This window comes from Salvelinus sp. IW2-2015, linkage group LG8 (assembly GCF_002910315.2).
Source record: "Salvelinus sp. IW2-2015 linkage group LG8, ASM291031v2, whole genome shotgun sequence".
Taxonomy (NCBI): Eukaryota; Metazoa; Chordata; class Actinopteri; order Salmoniformes; family Salmonidae; genus Salvelinus; species Salvelinus sp. IW2-2015.
The window spans coordinates 52455522-52479544 of record NC_036848.1 but is presented as its reverse complement, the minus strand read 5'-3'; the positions used below and the strand labels follow the sequence as shown (position 1 = coordinate 52479544).

At 40.0% G+C, this 24023-nt stretch overlaps 1 protein-coding gene across 2 annotated transcripts in view; it reads right to left on the bottom strand.

Annotated features, from left to right (window-relative positions):
- Nucleotides 1-6243: 6243 nt before the first annotated feature.
- The window catches only part of LOC111968118 (ribosomal protein S6 kinase alpha-2), a 36618-nt gene continuing 18838 nt past the window's right edge, over nt 6244-24023 (bottom strand). For both annotated transcript variants that reach the window (XM_023993671.2, XM_070444996.1), the window contains 13 exons: nt 23017-23087; nt 22792-22880; nt 21881-21945; nt 21359-21461; nt 19043-19176; nt 16477-16602; nt 16011-16100; nt 13965-14123; nt 12323-12484; nt 12166-12242; nt 7919-8036; nt 7600-7737; nt 6244-7124 (listed from right to left, as the gene is read on the bottom strand). In XM_023993671.2, coding sequence (XP_023849439.1) covers nt 6999-7124; nt 7600-7737; nt 7919-8036; nt 12166-12242; nt 12323-12484; nt 13965-14123; nt 16011-16100; nt 16477-16602; nt 19043-19176; nt 21359-21461; nt 21881-21945; nt 22792-22880; nt 23017-23087 — 1458 coding nt within the window. In that variant the 3' untranslated portion in view covers nt 6244-6998. The remainder of the gene's footprint in view (nt 7125-7599; nt 7738-7918; nt 8037-12165; nt 12243-12322; nt 12485-13964; nt 14124-16010; nt 16101-16476; nt 16603-19042; nt 19177-21358; nt 21462-21880; nt 21946-22791; nt 22881-23016; nt 23088-24023) is intronic.

Below are 24023 nucleotides of genomic sequence, written 5' to 3'. Positions count from 1 at the left end.
TGGGTCTATATCTGTATTCCCTCATCCTCCTTCAGTAACTCTGCTATGTCGGGTCTATATCTGTATCCTCATCCTCCTTCAGTAACTCTGCTATGTCTGGGTCTATATCTGTATCCTCATCCCATTCAGAACTCTGCTATGTCTGGGTCTATATCTGCCTATGCTCTTCTAATTATCTTTGCAGCACTCTCCATTGACTGTAGCCCTCTCTGCATCTCTGAAACTAAAGTTGGTTGAAAAAGTACTTATTATGTCTGTCGACATTACAGACATAACTGCAGGACGAAATATTAGCATATCAGCATGTATTTACTTTACGTAAAGCTAATTTATCACTAATCACATTAGGCTACAGCCCTATGACACTGTAGGTCTATGTGACAGTCTCATTGTATAGTTATGTTTTCCTATCACTCTGTTTTATTAACTTTGAATACATTTGCTGGAGCAAGGAAATAAATATTATTTATACACAGCAAGTCACCTGGCAATAATGGGCTACTCTCCCTTTTTATTTACCTGTCATTCTACTATCATGTCTCTGATATGAGCTGAGACACAAGGAAGGAATCGCTAGGACTTTGCTTATTTTCTTTAGAGCTTCATAACCAAGTCCAAATTCGTGGGCTAGAAGAACCATCCTCACATTTATATCAAATGCCACATCTTCCCTGGAGCACTCCTGCAGCCGGGTGGAAGTGTAAACACTCCTCCTAAATGCATCACGATCACCTTCAGTCTGCACATTCTATCGTGACAGAATTACACAATCACTGGTTGGTGAAGTCTATGGTGATTTTCAGTCCAGTGTTTAGACACTTAGGGCAAATCAAATCATGTACAAGTTGGTTTATTTGAGACGTGGAATAATCGCCACTGTTGGCTGGCTGCTGTCTGGTTGATCGCTGCTAGTTGGCGTCTTCATCTCAACTAATTTGCGTCTCAACGCGCTGCTGCGGGCTACCTCCTTTTCCTCATCTACCTGTACTGTCACTGCCTCGATCGGCGGATCAGGCACATTGTTTCTTTCATTCACTGCTTTTCTCGCATTGTCTAATTGAGATCGCCTATTTTTATTCACATACTGTAGTTATATTCTTCGAGATTTACTAATTTTGTCTCTCTTTACGTTGATTCTTCGCGGGAGATATTTTCAAACAAGGAAGAGCTGCGCGGCACGTGAGGCATTTTAACCAATCAGGTTGCCGGAAAGGGCCTTTAAATGCCAGTAACCAATGTCAGTAAATTACTAATCTTTCAGCACGAAGCACTACGTCTACAAAGGATATAGCCACCTATGGACTAGCTAACGATATGCTCCGGAAAACAAGCTTTTAAATGATATATGATTCAACATGGAGAGATTTAAAAARAGCGGTTGAAGTTCTACATGAAACATGCTATCAAGAACGACATTAATGCTAGGTGTAGTTGACGGAGTTGGGATAAAATGATACAAATAAAGTATTTATTTACATTATTGCCGATTTATTTGGACATTTTATGCAAAATATCCCCAAATCAGAAAATTGACAGGTGGACGCAAAATCAAACTTTTTGCCTGTGGTGCCTGGCCTTAAAAAACAAATTCTTATTTACAATGACATCATCACATTCTATGTTTTGGTTGAAACGACGTGGAAACAATGTTGATTCAACCTATTTTTACCCAGTGAAAGAATGCTGTTTTGCCCTGTTTAGAGCTTTTAAACCTGAGCCACAGGCTGGGACATTAAATTGTCAGGGCAGGTCCTGAGAGATTTGGTCTTGTGAAGAGTACAATTACAATGACTCTACCACAGACTCGACCTCAGTTTAGAAAGTAATCTGTCCTCCACTGTCCCTCTCACTGTCCCAAAAATGAGTCATTCAATCAGTGGTAGCCAGGAGAAGTAGCACAGCGCAAATGTTCTACCGATTTCCCCCCATTGTTCTTTTTTGTTACTGTGAAAGAGGTTCAACCCGGTTTCTAGCGAATGTAAACCAAAATTGCATTCAATTAGGCCTAGCTTGAAAAATAATCTGCATACTATTATTATATTAAATAATATAATATACATTTAGCAGACACTTTTATCCAAAGCAACTTACAGTAGTGTATGCATATTTTTTTTTGTATGGGTAGCCCCAGGGGAAGTCACCCTTGCATTGCGAATACCCTGCCACACAGGACCAGAAATTGTCCACAAACTGATAAGGGTCACTGTGTGTATGCCTGAGACTATCGTCACAAAATATCAACACAACAGAGTTTCTTTCCCACTTGATTTATTTGTAAAGTTTTGGCATGCACTGCCAATACAAGGAAAATAGTTAAGTAACCTATACAGTATGTACAGTCCTACTAGCACACAAGTTTCACAATGTTACTTTTTAGCTACTTACTTTACAGTGGTTTTGAGACAATAGTGTGTCCTCACTTGAGGGCTTAGTGACTGAACAACACAGAACAGGAGACGCTTTGAATAAATATCTTCTCAGAAGTACCTTCAGTATGCAGATCTATATACAAGCCACAGCAGCACAAGGCGAGTCATTGATCAAGGTTATCTATTGTGTGATTCTATGATTCTAATATTGTATTTTAGTAGTTATACAATTAAGCTTTGTGAAAGCAGAAATTGTTAAGGCTTACTGTTCATTAGGCTGTAATGCTTTTTACATGTTGTACTGTCAAATTTATGAAAATATTCTAGAAATTATGAAAATATTCTAAAGGTAAGTGTGTGGTATTTATCCTATGGAACCTGTTTTGTCATATTATCCCGTATTCTTAATATTATGGAGCAACTAAAGCTCCATTGTGTGCTTAAGTTGAATGATAAACCATTCCTGAATCCTGTGTACTTTCAACCTGTAATTCTATAATATGTCATTGTGTTGGTACACTGAAAACACTGTTGGGATTGCTGGTGTTTGTTTCACACAGCTTCTTTACTACTTGATTTGCACCTAAATCATAAACATAAAGGCATCCAAGGTGGCATTCTACTGTACAGTTGAAGTCGGAAGTTTACATACACCTTAGGCAAATACATTTAAACTCAGTTTTTCACAATTCCTGATATTTAATCCGAGTAAAAATTCCCTGTTTTAGGTCAGTTAGGATCACCACTTTATTTTAAGAATGTGAAATGTCAGAATAATTGTGAGAGATGATTTATTTTCAAGATTTTACTTCTTTCATCACATTCCCAGTGGGTCAGCAGTTTAAATCCACTCAATTCGTATTTGGTAGCATTGCCTTTAAATTGTTTAACTTGGGTCAAACGTTTCGGGTGCCTTCCACAAGCTTCCACAAATAAGTTGGGTGAATTTTGGCCCATTCCTCCTGACAGAGCTGGTGTCTCCTGACAGAGCTGGTGTAACTGAGTCAGGTTTGTAGGCCTCCTTGTCGCACACGCTTTTTCAGTTCTGCCACAAATTTTCTACAGGATTGAGGTCAGGGCTTTGTGATTGACACTCCAACACCTTGACCTTCTTGTCCTTAAGCCATTTTGCCACAACTTTGGAAGTATGCTTGGGGTCATTGTCCATTTGGAAGACCCATTTGCGAGAAAGCTTCAACTTCCTGACTGATGTCTTGAGATGTTGCTTCAATATCCACATAATTTCCCCCTCCTCATGATGCCATCTATTTTGTGAAGTGCACCAGTCCCTCCTGCAGCGAAGCACCCCACAACATGTGCTGCACCCCCATGCTTCATGGTTGGGATGGTGTTTCTCGGCTTGCAAGCACCCCCTTTTTCTCCAAACATAACGATGGTCATTATGGCCAAACAGTTCTATTTTTGTTTCATCAGACCAGAGGACATTTCTCCAAAAAGTACAATCTTTGTCCCCATGTGCAGTTGCAAACCGTAGTCTGGCATTTTTATGGCGGTTTTGGAGCAGTGGTTTCTTCCTTGCTTAGCGGCCTTTCAGGTTATGTCGATATAGGACTCGTTTTACTGTGGATATAGATACTATTTGTACCTGTTTCCTCCAGCATCTTCACAAGGTCCTTTGCTGTTGTTCTGGGATTGATTTGCACTTTTCGCACCAAAGTACGTTCATCTCTAGGAGACAGAACGCGTCTCCTTCCTGAGCGGTATGATGGCTGCGTGATGCCATAGTGTTTATACTTGCGTACCATTGTTTGTACAGATGAACGTGGTACCTTCAAGCGTTTGGAAATTGCTCCCAAGGATGAACCAGACTTGTGGAGGTCTACAATTTTTTTCTGAGGTCTTGGCTGATTTCTTTTGATTTTCTCATGATGTCAAGCAAAGAGGCACTGAGTTTGAAGGTAGGCCTTGAATACATCCACAGGCACACCTCCAATTGACTCAAATTATGTCAATTAGCCTATTAGAAGTTTCTAAAGCCATGACAGCATTATCTGGAATTTTCCAAGCRGTTTAAAGGCACAGTCAACTTAGTGTATGTAAACTTCTGACTTCAACTGTATGTGTTTTATGCTGTGTTCAACATATGAACACTAAATCAATCCACTCATAATGGTTCCATAATGTTTTAAGATTAATCTTTGTTGATATATTTCCCCCCCCCCAAATGAGCTATTTAACAGACAGAAAACAAGGTAATGCTAATAAATGCATACCAATGTATCTGCTACTAAAACAAATACATCCCTCTAAAAAGTAATTTACCTAACACATAGTGCACTTCAGATTAGGTAAAAACACTTAAATATGTCATGTATTAAAAAATAAAACAAACGGACATAAACATACATTAATACACAAACATAATGGATAATGTAGAAACAATATATACAGTTGTTTGATACAATAACTTAAGTCACATTTACACAAGAAATATAACTTGCATTGACAATTTATAATGAGTCTGTTTCAGTACCCCTCCCCAAAACAAAAGTAGAATATTATGTTAGAAATTGCCAAAACTATCAAAAGCATCCAACATAATGCGCACTAGATTTTATAAAGAAAATAATATTGAACTGTAAGCTACAGAAAATAAATATTGTACACTACAGTATGTCTAACCTTATGAACCAACCTGAAAGTTATAGATTGATGCAGACCAGTAGAGGATGCTGAGGGGAGGGCTGCTCATAGGAATGGCTGGAATGGAGTCAATGGAATGGTATCAAACATGGTTTCCATGTGATTAATACCATTCCAATGACATCATTCCAGACATTATTATGAGCCGTCCTCCTTCAGCAGCATCTACTGATGCAGACATACAGTGCATTCGGATGTTATCAGACCCCTTGACTTTTTTCACATTTTGTTACGTTACAGCCTTATTCTAAAATTGATTAAATTGGTTTTCCCCCTCATCAATCTAGACACAATACCCCATAATGACAAAGCAGAAACAGGTTAAGAAATGTGTGCTAACTTATTAAAATGAAAAAACAGAAATATCACATTTACATAKGTACGCACCAGAGAATCTTGTTTTTCATGGTCTGAGAGTCCTTTAAGTGCTTTTTGGCAAACACCAAGCAGGCTGTCATGTGCCATTTACTGAGGAGTGGCTTCTGTCTGGCCACTCTACCATACAGGCCTGATTGGTGGAGTGCTGCAGAGATGGTTGTCCTTCTGGAAGATTCTCCCATCTCCACAGAGGAACTCTAGAGCTCTATCAGGGTGACCATCGAGTTCTTGGTAATTTCCCTGACCAAGGCCCTTCTCCCCCGATTGCTCAGTTTGGCTGGGTGGCCAGCTCTAGGAAAAGTCTTGGTGGTTCCAAACTTCTTCCATTTAAGAATGATGGAAGCCACTTTGTTCTTGGGGACATTCAATGCTGCAGATATTTTTTGGTACCCTTCCCCAGATCTGTGCCTTGACACAATCCTGTCTCGAAGCTCTACGAACACCTCCTTCGACCTTGTGACTTGGTTTTTGCTCTGATATGCACTGTCAACTGTGGGACCTTATGTAGAAAGGTGTGTGCCTTTCCAAATCATGTCATATCAATTAAATTTACCACAGGTGGACTCCAATCAAGTTGTAGAAACATCAAGGATGATCAATGGAAACAGGATGCACCTGAGCTCAATTTTGAGTCTCATAGCAAAGGGTCTGAATACTTATTTAACTAAGGTATTTCCGTTTTTTTTATTGTACATTTGCAAAAAAAAAATCTAAAAACCTGTTTTTGCTATTCATTATCGGGTATTGTGTGTAGATTGATGAGGATGTTTTATTTATTTAATCCATTTTAGATAAGGCTGAAACGTAACAAAATCTGGAAAAAGTCAAGGGGTCTGAATACTTTCTGAATGCACTGTATACTCTGTACTCATTCAGCTATTTCAGTTTATTTTAATGTCTACAATAACTGTGGATGTCTGGAATGCTACAAAATGTACCAACATATATATCCTTAGCAGTTGTAATTTAACTTTTAGACTGAACAATGTGTCAGCAAAGTAACATACCAACATGCTTATTTTCAGACACAGGGAAAAATACAGATGCTGTCGATAAAATCTCGTAAAATGTGTATCATGTAGTTATGAACTACAAGCTGTTCTAGACTTTTCTGTTACAGCCATTATGACAAAGTGTCAACTCAACGTTGCATAAGGTTACTTGGTCTCCTAGACAATATCATTCTAAACATACTCGACATAATACACAGGTGTCACTTAACAAACAAACAGCTTCAGATGCCACCTAAATGAAAAGGCAAATATGAATGAATAAAATATATTAATGTTACATTTCTTCAATACAAATGATACATTTAAGAACAATTGAACAGAATTCTGCTTTGTCTTCGATGCCACCATTTGTTTGTTTCGAGTGCATCTAAAATCTGTAAAGATTCCTGTCTTAGTGCAACAATGTGATGCATCTTCTCTACAATTTTTTCCCCCCCTTGTTACAAGTGGCTCCTCCTTGTTCCCACTACTGTAGACTTCCTGGTTCTTTGGACAGGCACTTAAACCAGTGTCTGATGAAAGTCATTGCACCTTGCCCCATTTTCAAGCTGTCCCTGAATCATCTGCGAGGGTGCTATAAACACGTGGATGTGAGTCTCTTCATTCCTCTTCTCTGGGCCAAACTTGAACACTGCACAGGCTCCAGCTTTGGGGCCAGAGGCGATCGATTCAAAGCCAAGTATGTTGCAGCCATTGCTCCCTAGGGAGACAGAAAACACTTAAAGTATATAAAGTTATTATATTCTAAAACTGCATAATTAAAGGGGGCAAAGCAAGTACAGTGTGTGAAACGTTGAGCAGGTTTCAAATTACTTTTGCTGACGTAGAGAATGCAAAAGTTCTACATGTAATGGTAGATCTGTACACAAGGTGGCAGTAGAATGACAACAGCACTTCTACAGAGGAATAATTCATGTGTGAGAGACCTTTCATCAGTCAGAGAGCTTTAGAAGACAACGTTGCTTGTGATGCAAAACAATAACTATCACAATTAGCTAGCATAATTTGCTTAGTGACAAAGATCGACCAGCCTGGTCAACCAGTCAAACCGCTGGGCTAAGGTGAAACAATGTTGTCAGTCTGTTTTACGAGGCTAGAGATTGGCAACACGTACAGATGATGTTGCTTCTTACATTATGTCAGGTTTGGGCTTTTCATCAGGGTTTCCTCTTTACCTTAACAAGCTGTACATCCTGTCTGATGAGCTGACACTGAGACAGCTGTTCTTGGTTGACTATCCACTGGTGTCTGAGGACCTGGGGAGCCGTCAGCCGTTGGTGTGGATCCACATGGAGCATCTTAGTGACTATGTCCTATTGGAACCCAATACAGAAATAGTCTAGTTAGGACCCGTATGAAATGCAGCATTGCAGCTAAACCAATGTGGATGGGATTTCATTTCAAACTTCCATGTACAACAATTGGATGTGAACTGGATTTATTAATCATTAAATAAACAGTGATGTTCTATTAATGAAGGACAAATAACCGCACCTTTGCAGCATCAGAAACCGTATCCCAGTTTCCGCCGGTGAGGGCATATTTTCCGCTACCAATGCGAGCCAGTATTTCCTCCGGGGTGTCATCAGGACCATTGGCAAAAGGGGTGAAGCTGTAAACACAAGAGTGAAGAAGGACAAGACAATCAAACTTCCCTGCTCTACAGTAATAAATGTGCTTTACTGTTGCACAGTAGGGAAAGATGTATGTGAGTTTGTTTGAATTTGGGGTCTTAAAATCTGAGTTTGTGAGGTGCGATTCTCCAATACCTCGGCTGAGCTATTTTTAATGAATAATGGAGTCTAAACAGTGTACCACTGGGCACAGACGTCAGTTTAACGTCTACTTTTGATTTTCATTTGGTTGAGTTGTCAACTAACGTGAATTCAATGTGAAATCAACAACAACAAAATCACCATGTTCTTTTGACCTAATGCTACTTCTAATAGAAGAATCTAAAAAGGACAGACAAGTAGTCCAAACAGATATTGAAGAATTAAAAAGGAAAATTTCAGTGATATACAGTGATATTTCTAACAAAGCACAATGTGATGAGATCTTGAAAGAGAAAGTAGACACATTCACTCTGACATTGAAGCAAGACAAGCTAAGAAAATTTAGAAGAGATGAAGTAGATTATAGAGATGGCAAGGTCTTTGCCTGGAGAAGACCAACACGCAAGAATTCAGAATCACATCTGCAGAGAAGGAAGCCTAGATCTGTTTCTTTCAACTTTACAAGCAGTGACGATGAGGATCACCCCAGACGCTCAGAGGCCAGCTCCTCCCAAGATTTTTTAGATCAGTTAGAGGAGCCACGCAGGTTCCTCAACAAGAGAGGGAGAGGACGCGGAAGAGGCCAACACGGAGGGGGAGGAAGAATTCAAVACTATCCAACCACACGGAGCAGGACCAGAACAAGGCTGTGATCAACATTTCTGGAGAACCCCTTTCTGATGATTGCATAAGGGTCTTGTCTAAAGGACTGTCCTTTGCCCCCACATATTCAACTAATGAATTTAATACAAAGATTGACCTATTTCGTTTCTACAGGAATCTACATCTGAAGGCCTGGTACAAGCAAAACATCTCTCCAACTACAGACGCCAGTGTCTCAGGTCAGGCAGTTTCTGTTCCCTCAAAAACACCTTTTAAGCCCAAGTCCACTTTTTGTCCCATAGTCCAGAATGCCACACTAAATACATTTGCCAAGAAAGTTAATTTTGATGTGGAGAATCTGTTTAAGGGTAAAATTGATTCCAACAAAACACGACGTAATCTTTCTAAGACAGAGAGGGATGCAGTTGAATCATTGTCCAAAAATGAACGGATTGTAATTAAAAAAGCAGACAAAGGTGGTGCTACAGTAGTGTGGTGTAAAGACAAATATGTGACAGAAGCCTACCGTCAATTAGACAATGACGAATTCTACCAATCTCTTACCTTCAACCCTACAGAGGACCTAAAAACTGAATTGAAAGGGATCCTCACAGAAGCTAAGGAAAATGGTTACATTTCAGACAATGAGTTCAAATTTCTTTTCAATGGCAGTCCGCGTATGGCTTCTTTTTACCTTCTTCCAAAAATCTTGAAAACCCCCCAGGCAGACCAGTCATTAGTGGTAATGAAAGTCTGACAGAACCCATCTCTAAGTACATTGATTACTTTATTAAGCCTTTTCTGTTGTCACTTCCAGCCTATCTTCAAGATACCACAGATGTGTTGAACAAAATTAAAGAATTGAAGAATATAGGTACAGCTTCCTTTTTAGTCACCATGGATGTGGAGTCTCTATACACCACCATTGAGCATCAACAAGGTTTGGCAGCGATGCACCATTTCTTGAGTACCCGGCCTGAAACTGAGATGCCTCCTACAGAATTCATTGTATCACTGACTGAATGGACTCTTAATCATAACATCTTTATCTTCCAGGACCGTATTTTCAAACAGGTCAAAGGATGTGCCATGGGAGCTTGCTACAGCCCTTCCTACGCTGGTTTGTACTTGGGTAAATGGGAAAATGACTTCATTTTGGATCCTTCTAATAACCATTTCTTTGACCGGATTATATGGTGGGGACGCTATATTGATGATGTTTGCCTGTTTTGGTCCGGCTCAGAAGATGAACTTATTTCCTTCCACCAATACCTTAACAGCATTAACCCTAACATCAAACTAACTATGGAATACAGCAAGGATAACATTCATTTTTTGGACCTCGACATTAGTAAAAATGACAAAGAATGTTTGCACACATCAATCTTTAGGAAGCCTACAGATGGGAATACCATTCTGAGGGCAGACAGCTTTCACCCCAAAAGGCTAAAAGAGAATATTCCATATGGCCAATTCCAAAGAGTCCGCAGAATTTGCGATCAGGAAACAGACTACAGTGTCAAATCTGCTGAATTGGAGAATCGCTTTTTGGATCGGGGCTACAGCGTTCAGGTCCTGAAAGATGCAGGTATAAGGGCTGGATTACTTGACAGAGAGAACTTGTTACGAAGAGGAGTGCCTCGTGATACATCAGAGAGAGTGTATTTTGTTACAAAATACAGCACTGAAGCAGAGAACATTAAAAGAATCATTAAAAATAATTGGGGAATCATCCAAAGTGATACYCTYCTACGCCAAGTCTTTCCTGAACCACCAGTCATAAGCTTTAAGAGATGTCCTACCCTAAATGACAAATTAGTCCACAGTTATCTTCCGGGTGACTCTCAAAAAACTTGGCTTGACCACAAACCCAAGGGCTCTTTTAAATGTTACCAGTGCAACCATTGCAGTAATATTGCACAGGAAAAGTATTTTGTTGACACAGCTTCTAAAATGGAGTATTACCTRAAGKATTTTATTAACTGCAAAACCACTCATGTCATCTATAGACTGGAATGTCCACAGTGCAAGGTGTTCTACATTGGACGGACAAAGAGACGCCTTCAAGATCGCTTGGCGGAACACAAGTACGCCATACGGGTAGGCAATGAAGACTACCCCATGGCAAGGCACTACAAGTCCTTACACCATGGTAACCCTGCCTCCCTACAAGCTATGGGTATTGATCATGTTCCGGCCTCTATTAGAAAAGGGGACCGTCTTAAACAGTTAAACCAAAGGGAAAGTTTTTGGATTTACAAACTACAGGCCACTAAGTACCCTGGTTTAAATGAAGATATGGATTTCTCACCCTTCCTGTAGGGTCGTGATGGGTCCATTTGCTGTCATKTAGTGGACATTTRYCTCAATTGCCCTCTAGCTATGTTTGGACTGTTGTTCATGTTTTGCTGTGGTCTGGAGTACTGTGGAATATATTGCTTTCTTGTTCTGGACACTTCTCCCAGTCATGGTTGGGGTTGGGGCTGCCTCTCTGGGTGTTCTGATGCTTCTAGCTTGGAGTTGTATGCTCATGATAACATAGCTACAGTATTTCACCTTTTCATGTGTATATTATTGCTTACTAGGTGTGTCCAATTTGGTAAKCACTCCCTCTTCTAATTAGGGCTAATTGGAAAAGCCTTTCAAAAGAGGACATTGTATTCTCCTTTTTCTGTACTCCCTGACGAAGGCCATGCAGCCGAAATGCGTCGGTTTTTAAACAACTTTGTTTCTATTGAACATGCCATACTAATAAAGGCATTTTAATTAATTATATGAAGAGTGCCTTGGTCCTCCTTTCTTTTTGATCACCATGTCATTGGATTTAGGTTAAAAGTTGGTTGAAAAAAGATCCAATTCCCTTACGTTTTCAAATCCAATCAGTTTTCCACGTTGATTCAACGTCATCACATTGAATTGTTTGGTTGAAATGACATGGAAACAATGTTGATTCAACCAGTTTTCACCCAGTGAAAGAATCCTGCTTTGCCCTGATTAGAGATTTTAAACCTGAGCCGCAGGCTGGGACATTAAATTGTCAGGGCAGGTCCTGAGAGATTTGGGCTTGTGAAGAGTACAATTACAATGACTACCACAGACTCGACCTCAGTTTAGAAAGTAATCTGTCCTCCACTGTCCCTCTCACTGTCCCAAAAATGAGTCATTCAATCAGTGGTAGCCAGGAGAAGTAGCAACGTGCAAATGTTGCTTCCCCTGCCAGGTTTAAATAAACCAGTGAAATTAGGTTTACCCTGCCAGGTTTTAATAAACCAGTGAAATTAGGTTTACCCTGCCAGGTTTAAATAAACCAGTGAAATTAGGTTTACCCTGCCAGGTTTTAATAAACCAGTGAATTAGGCTTACCCTGCGAGCATAGTGTAGAGTAGGATCCCCAAACTCCAGATGTCACAAGCAGCATCATACCCCTGCTTTTTCAGGACCTATGAAAGACATGGTCAATCTGTGTCACATCACAATATAGGGATGTACTTGAAATAAATAAGATCAAATGTCTCCTCACCTCTGGAGCCACAAAGTTTGCTGTGTAACAGGGCGTCATGAGGAGACCGTTTTCCGCCCTTAATTGTTTGGCGAACCCAAAATCACATATTCGGATCGATTCAGGATCTCCCGTTTCATCCACATAGAGGAGGTTGCTTGGTTTCAGGTCTCGATGTACCACCTATGACAAAACAGAGAAGCTAATAGGAATTATGGTATGAATGTGTGGTTCCTGAGGTAATTAAGCAATTAACTTCCCATCATGCTTAGGGTCATGTATAAAACATGCCTAGTAGCCTATTATTTTGGTTACCATGGCTAGAAGAGGAAGGAAGGCCAGAGGAAGACTATTCACTCAGCTACCGTCCGGTAAACGGTACCAGCGCATTGGCTCTCGGACCAACAGGTGCCGAGACAGCTTCTAGCCTCAAGCCATAAGACTGTTAAATAGCCAGACTGCTAAATAGTTAATTAAATGGTTACCCGGACTATATGCATTGACCCTATCTTGCAGTGACTCTGTGCACACTCCCAAGACTCTATATACACACACTATATACACAATACACTGACACACTCACACATTCACTACACATGCATAGCGACAGAACACAAACACACAGACACCATTACCGAAACAACAAACACACATATACACATCATTTGCTGCTGCTACTCTGTTCTATATTTTCCTCTTATTATCTATCCTGATGCCTAGTCACTTTACCCTGCCTTCATGTACATATCTACCTCAAATACCTTATTATTATCTATCCTGATGCCTAGTCACTTTATCCTGCCTTCATGTACATATCTACCTCAAATACCTTATTATTATCTATCCTGATGCCTAGTCACTTTATCCTGCCTTCATGTACATATCTATCAAATACCTCGTCTGGTACTGGTACTCCCTGTATATAGCTATTGCCTCTGCACATTGTTCTGGTACTGGTACTCCCTGTTAGCTCCCTATATAGCTCCATTCTTGTTTATTTAATGTTATTTCTTGTGTCACTGTTTTTCTATGTATTATTATTAAATTCTGCATCGTTGCGAAGGGCTCGTAAACAAGCATTTCAGTTACACCCATTGTATTCAGCGCATGTGACAAATAAAATGTGATTTGATTTGAAAAATGAAGAGATCTCAGTGATTTTGAAATAGGGGTCTCAAAGGAGCATCGGGGTGTGTGTGTCTCAGTAACTAAATCTCAACCCAATTGAAACACTTATGGGAGATTCTGGAGCGTCACCTGAGACAGCGTTTTCCACCACCATCAACAAAACTGATGGAATTTCTCCTGGAAGGTGTCGCATCCTTCAAATTTAGTTCCAGACACAAGTAGAATCTATTCCAAGGTGCACTGAAACTGTTCTGGCTCGTGGTGGCCCAACCCCCTATTAAGACACTTTATGTTGGTGTTTCCTTCATTTTGGCAGTTACCTGTACATGAATGATACTGACCCCGTGAGTGAAGCTACTCCACTGTACCTGTACATGAATGATACTGACCCCGTGAGTGAAGGTACTCCACTGTACCTGTACATGAATGATACTGACCCCGTGAGTGAAGGTACTCCACTGTACCTGTACATGAATGATACTGACCCCCTGTGAGTGAAGATACTCCCCTGTACCCGTACATGAATGATACTGACCCCCTGTGAGTGAAGGTACTCCACTGTCTTGGTAATAGTGCAGAGAACAGCAGAGGCCTCTCGCTCAGAGAAACACTTCTGATAGAGTATTCTGTCCAGCAGCTCCCCACCTCTCATCAGCTCCATCACAAGGTACACATACCTCCCATCGTCATAGACCTAGGGGCCAAAAATACATTTTAATACCAAGTGGAGGTATTTCTGAGCCAAAGACTACATTAGTCTAGACCTCACAGCCAACAAACAGTGGCTAGTAAAATCCAATAAGGACATAKGTTTGAAGTCAGAAGTTTAAATATATTTGGCCAAGGTGTATGTAAACTCAGTTTTTCACAATTCCTGATATTTAATCCTAGTAAAAAATCCCTGTTTTAGGTCAGTTAGGATCACCACTTTATTTTAAGAATGTGAAATGTCAGAATAATAGTAGAGAATGATTTATTTCAGCTTTTATTTCTTTCATCTCATTCCCAGTGGGTCAGAAGTATACACACACTCAATTAGTATTTGGAAGCATTGACCTTAAAATTGTTTAACTTGGGTCAAGCATTTCGGGTAACCTTCCACAAGCTTCCCACAATAAGTTGGGTGAATTTTGGCCCATTCCTCCTGACAAAGCTGGTATAACGGAGTCAGGTTTGTAGGCCTCCTTGCTCACACACGCTTTTTCAGTTCTGCCCACAAATTTTCTGTAGGATTGAGGTCAGGGCTTTGTGATGGCCACTCCAATACCTTGACTGTTGTCTTGAAGCCATTTTGCCACAACTGTGGAAGTATGCTTGGGGTCATTGTCCATTTGGAAGACCCATTTGCGACCAAGCTTTAACTTCCTGACTGTTGTCTTGAGATGTTGCTTCAATATATCCACATAATTTTCTTTCCTCATGATGCCATCTATTTTGTGAAGTGCATCAGTAACCACCTGCAGCCAAGCACCCCACAACATGATGCTGCCACCCCATGCTTCACGGTTGGGATGGTGTTCTTCGGTTTGCAAGCCTCCCCCTTTTTCCTCCAACATAACGATGGTCATTATGGCCAAACACTTCTATTTTTGTTTCATCAGACCAGAGGACACTTCTCCAAAAAGTACAATCTTTGTCCCATGTGCAGTTGCAAACCGTAGTCTGGCATTTTTATGGTGGTTTTGGGCAACGGCTTCTTCCTTGTTGAGCGGCCTTTCAGGTTATGTCGATATAGGACTCGTTTTACTGTGGTATATACTTTTGTACCTGTTTCCTCCAGCATCTTCACAAGGTCCTTTGCTGTTGTTCTGGGATTGATTTGCACTTTTAGCACCAAAGTACGTTCATGTCTAGGAGACAGAACGCGTCTCCTTCCTGAGCGGTATGACGGCTGAATGGTCCCATGGTGTTTATACTTGCGTACTATTGTTTGTACAGATGAACGTGGTACCTTCAGGCGTTTGGAAATTGCTCCCAAGGATGAACCAGACTTGTGGAGGTCTACAATTTTTTTTTCTGACGTCTTGGCTTATTTCTTTGATTTTCCCATGATGTCAAACAAAGAGGCACTGAGTTTGAAGGTAGGCCTAGAAATACATGCACAGGTACACCTCCAATTGACTCAAATGATGTCAATTAGCCTATCAGAAGCTTCTAAAGCCATGACATAATTTTCTGGAATTTTCCAAGCTGTTTAAAGGCACAGTCAACCTAGTGTATGTAAACTTCTGAACCACTGGAATTGTGATACAGTGAAATAATCTGTCTGTAAACAATTGTTGGAAAAATGACTTGTGTCATGCACAAAGTAGATGTCCTAACCGACTTGCCAAAACTATAGTTTATTAATAAGAAATTTGAGGAGTGGTTGAAAAACGAGTTTTAATGACTCGAACCTAAGTGTATGTAAACTTCCGACTTCAACTGTAGAAGATAAAATGAAATATTAGGGTCAGTGAAAATTCAATGAAGTTTGCAGGGGCACATTTTTTCTTAGGTATGCAAACTGGCAAGGTTCTCTGCCCTTATGGAGGGCTTTCAGCATGTGCGTGTGTATGGGAGTCATTGAATGATGACATACATCCTTCAGCGTGATGATGTTTGGATGCTGCCCGTATCTCAACAGAATCTCAATTTCCTCAGATGGATCTTTCTTAACTCTGTCGATGATCTGAAAGAGACACACCCCCTGTTAAATTACAACTGCTTGGTTCCCTCATGATAAAATGTGACTCAGAGCATTGTCTGCACAACATACAGAATCATTGTCGCTGCGTGAATCATCCTAAGGGAGACTATATTATAGTTGAAAGGCTCATAGTTGTTGAAGTGCAATGGGTAGCCTACATACAGTACATCACAAGGCTGCAATAATTAAAGGTCGTACATCAACCTGGAATCCTTGTAGTGATCGTAACGTCCCTTGTTGTATATGGTGCTGTTTCATGTAACTGACGAGCCGTGAAAWTAGTTTATCATTCTTAGAGAAGGAAATTATCTATACATAAATATTCCCCTTGAAAAATCTACCCATACGGTTCACTTACTTTGACAGCATATTCAACACTGGTGATTTTGTGGATGCATCGTTTGCAGACAGAGTACGCCCCCAAGCCCACCTCCTCCTTTACCTCATACCCATCTGTGAAATGGATGTTGGTCCCATGAAGTTGCTGAAATGACAAACATGTCCAGCCATCACAAATACGTTTAAGCATATTTTACATAAAAGCCTTTGGTCATAATCATGCTCCAGTAAGCTTGTCAACAGACTTCCTTACTCTTCGCTCATGTTATAATCCTGCTCTGGCAGACTAGGGAATCCATCAATCCTTCTATAATCCCCAGACATATCCAGGGGAAGCCTATTTCATATGCAAAATGGAGCACACTGGTTTTCAAAACAGATCTATCAAATGATTCCCCTGGTAAGAATGGTCCTTGAAGAACATTCTAGGTGAACAGTGTTTCTGCGTGAGTGCCCTTTGGTCGCATTTCTCCTTTCTCTTGTGACGTATCACTTTACATGTGGAGATTTAGGAAGTGTTCTTCTTTCATGGCTGTATGTCAAATCACAAACGAGAGCAAGAAAAGTGAACTGAAAATGTGAATGTACTACAGTAATAGTCTATCATGGTTTCACACATCACTACAGTAATAGTCTATCATGGTTTCACACATCACTACAGTAATAGTCTATCATGGTTTCAACATCAACTCCAGTAGTGAATCTATCATCGGTTTCACACATCACTACAGTAATAATCTATCATGGTTTCCACACATCACTACAGTAATAGTCTATCATGGTTTCACACACTCACTACAGTAATAATCTATTGGTTTCACACATCACTACAGTAATAATCTATCATGGTTTCACACATCACTACAGTAATAGTCTATCATGGTTTCACACATCACTACAGTAATAATCTATCATGGTTTCACACATCACTACAGTAATAGTCTCTCTTGTTTCACACATTTCACCTTGTGGTCTGCAGGGACATTCCATGCTAGTCTATTGTGTTCTTGAGAGATGTTGGCTTCATTCATCCACACTTGCAGCAGCTTCTAACTCACTTGTTCAATACAATGGAAAGCAGAGGATCAAAATGTTCCCGCGAGCGTTGCCACGGCAGAGCGCACATGGCCATGATGTCATCGAGGGAACTATGTGCTACCACAAATCAATATGCTTTGCTGAGGTCTGAGGGCACTGGGAGGCCTTTCTGGTGAGTGACTTTCTCACTCAGGTATGAACCATCTGGTAGAAATCAGTTATGCTGTTATTCATGTGAGTGGATTGTGTGTTGTGCACTGCAGGACACGAGAGGCCTTCTCTGGAGCAGTGGCTGAGATGGTTAAAACAGAAGACCATGGGGATCACCATCATCCATCTCACCACTGTCACCACATAAAATACATTCAATTCATCCAATGCTGTTTTTTTTATTTAACTAGGCAAGTCAGTTAAAAAACCGGCCTACCGGGGAACAGTGAGTTAACTGCCTTGTTCAGGAGCAGAACAACAAATGTTTTACCTTGTCAGCTCAGGGATTCGATCAGAACCTTTCGCCAGGTAACCACTAGGCTACTGCCGCCCAAAGTAAGGGTGGTAGTTGATACTAAGCTGATAGGTAAGGGTGGTAGTTGATACTAAGCTGATAGGTAAGGGTGGTAGTTGATACTAAGCTGATAGGTAAGGGTGGTAGTGATACTAAGCTGATAGGTAAGGGTGGTAGTTGATAGTAACTGATAGGTAAGGTGGTAGTTGATACTAAGCTGATAGGTAAGGGTGGTAGTTGATAGTAAGCTGATAGGTAAGGGTGGTAGTTGATACTAAGCTGATAGGTAGGGTGGTAGTTGATACTAAGCTGATAGGTAAGGGTGGTGTTGATACTAAGCTGATAGGTAAGGGTGGTAGTTGATACTAAGCTGATAGGTAAGGGTGGTAGTTGATACTAAGCTGATAGGTAAGGGTGGTAGTTGATACTAAAGCTGATAGGTAAGGGTGGTAGTTGATACTAAGCTGATAGGTAAGGGTGGTAGTTGATACTAAGCTGATAGGTAAGGGTGGTAGTTGTCAGTCCAAAGGAAAGAGGTCTCCCTGAAGCACCAAAAAAAGGTATCAATTATTTATATGAATGATATACATGAAGCAGATAATCAGAAAAGACCATTGAATATGAGTTGTTTTGATGTTTGATAGGCCTTTAATTCCTTTACACAACACTTTCTGAATAGAGTATCAAAAGTGGTTAATCTAATGTATTCTGATGTAATGCTAGGACATCCCCATGAGGTTCCTTCCTGATATCATACTGATTTCTTCTTCATTTGTACATACAGTTTCAAAAACAAGGCTTGATATTCCCCTTGAAGTTGAGACTATAGAGACACCAACGTCCATTTGGTGGTTACATTTAATTCATGGAAAATTGAAAATATATATAAAAAGACAATTGCCTGAAGGATGTCATATTATCTAAAAAAATATTTATATTTTTGATTGTTTCAAATATTCCTTTGAGTATTTAATAAGTCTATATGGTTGATGGATGAGCTGTACACCTGAGTTATTTAGTCCTCTCCCTCTAGCATACTCACTTGTACAATAGGGTTGACAGTTGAGTTCTGCTGTATTTCAGCAATGGACTGGTCCTGGTCCAGATTAGTGGCCACGAAGCTGAACCCTCTGAAGAGCTGGTGTGTGTTGTCACTGGGAGGGATGCCAGGCGAGTCTGACGGGAGAAGGTGACAGATGGTACAGAACCTGTTACAACCTCTACTGTCTGATGGGAGAACAGGATAGACATGGGAACGTGGACATATTAGCAACTGGAAATACATTACATCAGTTGATTGAATGTCATTTATCATGAGTTTACTTTTGAGGGACAGTCCCATTGTAGTGTACAGATGTGGCCTAGAGGGTCTTTTTTATGTATAGCTACCCATCTCTGACTTTGCACACTAACAGCTGATATATACACGAGGTTAAATATTGGTCCTTTTGTACCAAATTTGGACTATGATTCATTGAGTACGTTTACATGCACACTAATAATTCAACATTAAACTGATTATGGCAGTAGGCCGAATATAGCATTAGTCATGTAAACACCTTACTCTGCTTATCTTAAATCGGCATAAAGTCATAATCGAAGTAAGCATACAGCGATTAAAACGCCTGGTTCTGAGCACTCTTTCAAATTATTTGTACATGTAAATGCTTTAAATCAGAGTTATACTGTAGCAGTGGATTTGATATGGCCATGTGTTAGCATACTGTAGCAGTGGATTTGATATGGCCATGTGTTAGCATCCTGTATCAGTGGATTTGAATGGCCATGTGTTAGCATCCTGTATCAGTGGATTTGATATGGCCATGTGATAGCATACTGTAGCAGTGGATTTGATATGGCCATGCGTTAGCATACTGTAGCAGTGGACTTGATATGGCCATGTGTTAGCATACTGTAGCAGTGGATTTGATATGGCCATGTGTTAGCATCCTGTAGCATGTGATTTGATATGGCCATGTGTTAGCATACTGTAGCAGTGGATTTGATATTGGCCATGGTTTAGCATCCTGTATCAGTGGATTTGATATGGCCATGTGTTAGCATCCTGTATCAGTGGACTTGAAAATATGCCATGTGTTAGCATCCTGTATCAGTGGATTTGATATGGCCATGTGTTAGCATCCTGTATCAGTGGACTTGATATGGCCATGTGTTAGCATTCTGTAGCAGTGGACTTGATATGGCCATGTGTTAGCATCCTGTATCAGTGGACTTGATATGGCCATGTGATAGCATGAGCAGCATGAGCTGCCTTCTTTTGCGCTGCGCGAGTGAAGTGAGTTCAGAAAAACTGAAAGTACGCATCTAATGAATGGTTTTCACATATAAAATGTATATGTCCTAACTCAGAATCAAATATGCTTCAGAAAAATAACATGGTAGAACGTTCATTCTGATTGGTGATTTTCTGCATTTATTTAAGTCCCACCAGGAAGTCTGATTTCAGATGTGTCCATGGAAACAGGATTATTAGGAAAATCGATCTTCTTGCAAAGCATGCAAACGTTTAAGTCAAACTATTATATTAATCTGATTATTCACAATAATCGTATTATTGTTTGCATGTAACTGTCACGATTGTCGTTAGGTGAAAGAGAGGACCAAGGCGCAGCGGGATATAAATACATCTTCTTTTTAATAGAAGAAGAAACGAACACAAACTAGACAAAACAACAAACGTGAAGCTATCAAACGAAAGTGCAGACACAAGCAACTAACGTCAAGACATAGACAATTACCCACAACCTACCTAATGCCTATGGCTGCCTAAATATGGCTCCCAATCAGAGACAACGATAGACAGCTGTCTCTAATTGAGAACCAATCCAGGCAACCATAGACTTACATAAACACCTACACTGAACACAACCCCAAGAACTCTACAAAACCCCCTAGACAATACAAACACCCTAGACTAGACAAAAACACACAAACATCCCCCATGTCACACCCTGACCTAACTAAAATAAGAAAGAAAACAAAGATAACTAAGGCCAGGGCGTGACAGTAACTGCACTCATTGAATGATATAGTCATTTCAGAGGGTTGTGGCTGGTTGACTTTGTCGATATGGAAGTGTACTTTTATGTCGATATAAAAGAGGGGGTTATTTGTCAGTAATTTAATAGCAAATTGATGTCAGTTTGTGAGTGGAACACAGATGCATGGAGAAATTATTATTTTGAGTAAACAGCATAACAGTGAAGCAAACAGCATGAAATGAAACATAACATCATGATTAATTAAATTATGTGGCAACATCACACACACACACACAAACAAACGCACACCACACACGCCAACGGGCTGAACTACTTCACCTACAATTACTAATCACCTGTTGGTGTGCGGGAGGTGAATTCGGGGTCAAAGTGGAAGGTGTCTTCTGGCCTGCCCACTGCTGGTTTGAATGGAGGCTTGATCTCTCTTCTGTAAAGCTTCTGTGGTTTCACCATGAGGGGGAAAGGTAAAATGCTACTTTAATTTTTCCATTTAGTATTGAGCTACATTTAATCCATGGTGATTTGATGTCTCTGCTTGATCTGTTAGTATGGCAACCAAAAACCAAAACAAGGTAAGAGAAATAGGTCAGTGACTTCTGAGAGTAAAAATAGATTATGTTTCAACCCAAATACTGTACAGAAAATTGTCATCTTGGAAAGAAGAAAGCTTTCAAGTATCTTGTTGTTTTCTTCCCTCTCTACTCAGTAGGTACAAAGTCTGAGGTAAAATGCCCTCACCTCTTGTATGAAAGTACAACAATCCAAAAGGAAATCCTCAGGACATATCAAAAAGCAATGGATGGTCATCTTTGCCTTTAATGATTTCTAGAAAAGGTTACGAGAAGCATTGTACTCACATTCCAATCTATATTTCCAAAGAAATTATGCCTTTTAATCTCCTCGACTCCATCTGGTCCAGCACCTAACAGTAAAATACACCAAGACATTTAGATTGAATACTCTTTTTAGCTTCACTGGGCTGTAAATTTCTCACTTACTAAAATTCCATCTCAAGTATCTCTGCTCATTCAGTGAGAACATGGGATATTATGGGTAATATTAGCTACACTCTCTAGACCATTTTATTTAACTAGGGTCTCCGGTGGGGGCTGCATAACATATAAGCCCTATGCAGTAATGCATAAAGGCTCACATACATGCCTTATAAAGGCACATATTCATGCCTTATAAAGGCTCATATTCATGCTTTATAAAGGCTCATATACATGTCTTATAAAGGCTAATATAGATGCATATAACACATAACCTCTCAGCTTTAGGTAAATTATGACTCATATTTCCCGTAATCATACATAAAGAATGACTCCGGCTTGAAGAGGTCTCGGTGACATTACTCTCCATCTTATAAATCATGGAGGAAGTGATTCATATGGCTATATTCAATCCCACCACTGGCCAACCAGCTTCCACCGACAGGTAAGAGAAAACATACAGTAACTGTGCCCTCTAGCCTGCACTATCCTGAAAACCCTCAATGTGAAGATGAGTTAAGATTCAGATTTCAATGCTGTCTACTGTGTCCCATTTAATACATGAATAAAGGTTGATCTAATGCTGTAAATTTGTCTTTCAATTGATAAATAGAATGGATCATATGAAATTACACATTTTAGTAATGCTCTTGACTACATACCTAATCTATTGGCAGGATTTCTTTTGAAGAGGGCCCGTATTAGACTTTGTACCTCTGGGCTTAAGAATGGATCATATGAAATTACACATTTTAGTAATGCTCTTGACTACATACCTAATCTATTGGCAGGATTTCTTTTGAAGAGGGCCCGTATTAGACTTTGTACCTCTGGGCTTAAGAATTGCGGCATGCCAAGTTTTGCCCTACAAAACAGATGAAAATAAGTTATTTCACAGAAAACTATTATTTCATATATAGGGATCCCCATTAGCTGTTGGCAAGGCAGCAGCTACTCTTCCTGGGGTAGTTGCCATAGACATTGTCAGTATAGTATCTTACTTCAGTATCAGGACCATTGTTTCCTTGCGGTCTTTGCCTTGAAATGGTAGAGATCCTGTCAGCATTTCAAACTGAAATCAAAGATAAACAATGTCAGTGGCAATTTACAAATCAATCTAATTGTAACGGGTTTCGTCCTCTTCGTCTGAGGAGGAGTAGCAAGGATCGGACCAATATGCAGCGTGGTAAGTGTCCATAATGAMATATTTAATAAATCACACAGAACACTGAACGAAATAACAAAAGAACAAACAAACAAACAACCCGAAACAGTCCCGTATGGTGAAAACACTAACACAGGATACAACCACCCACAAAACCCAAAGGAAAACAGGCTACCTAAATATGGCTCCCAATCAGAGACAACGACTTACACCTGCCTCTGATTGAGAACCATACTAGGCCAAACACATAGAAACAGACAACCTAGACATACAACATAGAATGCCCACTCACATCACACCCTGACCAAACAAAACATAGAAACATACAAAGCAATCTATGGTCAGGGCGTGACACTAATGTATTTCACCACAATTTGGACAGCTTCTACTTACATTTAGGCAGACACTCTTAATCCAGAGTGATTTACAGTAGTGAGGACATACATTTTCATTCTGGTCCCCTATGAGAATCAAACCCACAACCTTGGCGTTGCAAGCACCATCCTCTACCAACTGAGCTACACAGGAAAGCTGTGAAAATGCTGAAAATACTACAATCAAACTGTTGTCATCAATTTCTTCAACCATTAAAATGAATGTGCAATAGCACTCAACTTTAAAAGCTTGCATTGATGCTAGCTCCTGTCCTTATGTATCCCTTTATGTAACATTTAATCTACAGATGTAGGATCTTAATTTGATCGCTCTTTTGCTTCATTATTTACATAAACTCACTGAAAACCCACACATGGTTATATTAACAGTATTGCACTTTTCATGTAGCCTACTTTTAGCCAGCTAATAGCCTAACCACCGATCAAGCAACATTATGGATTTAACATT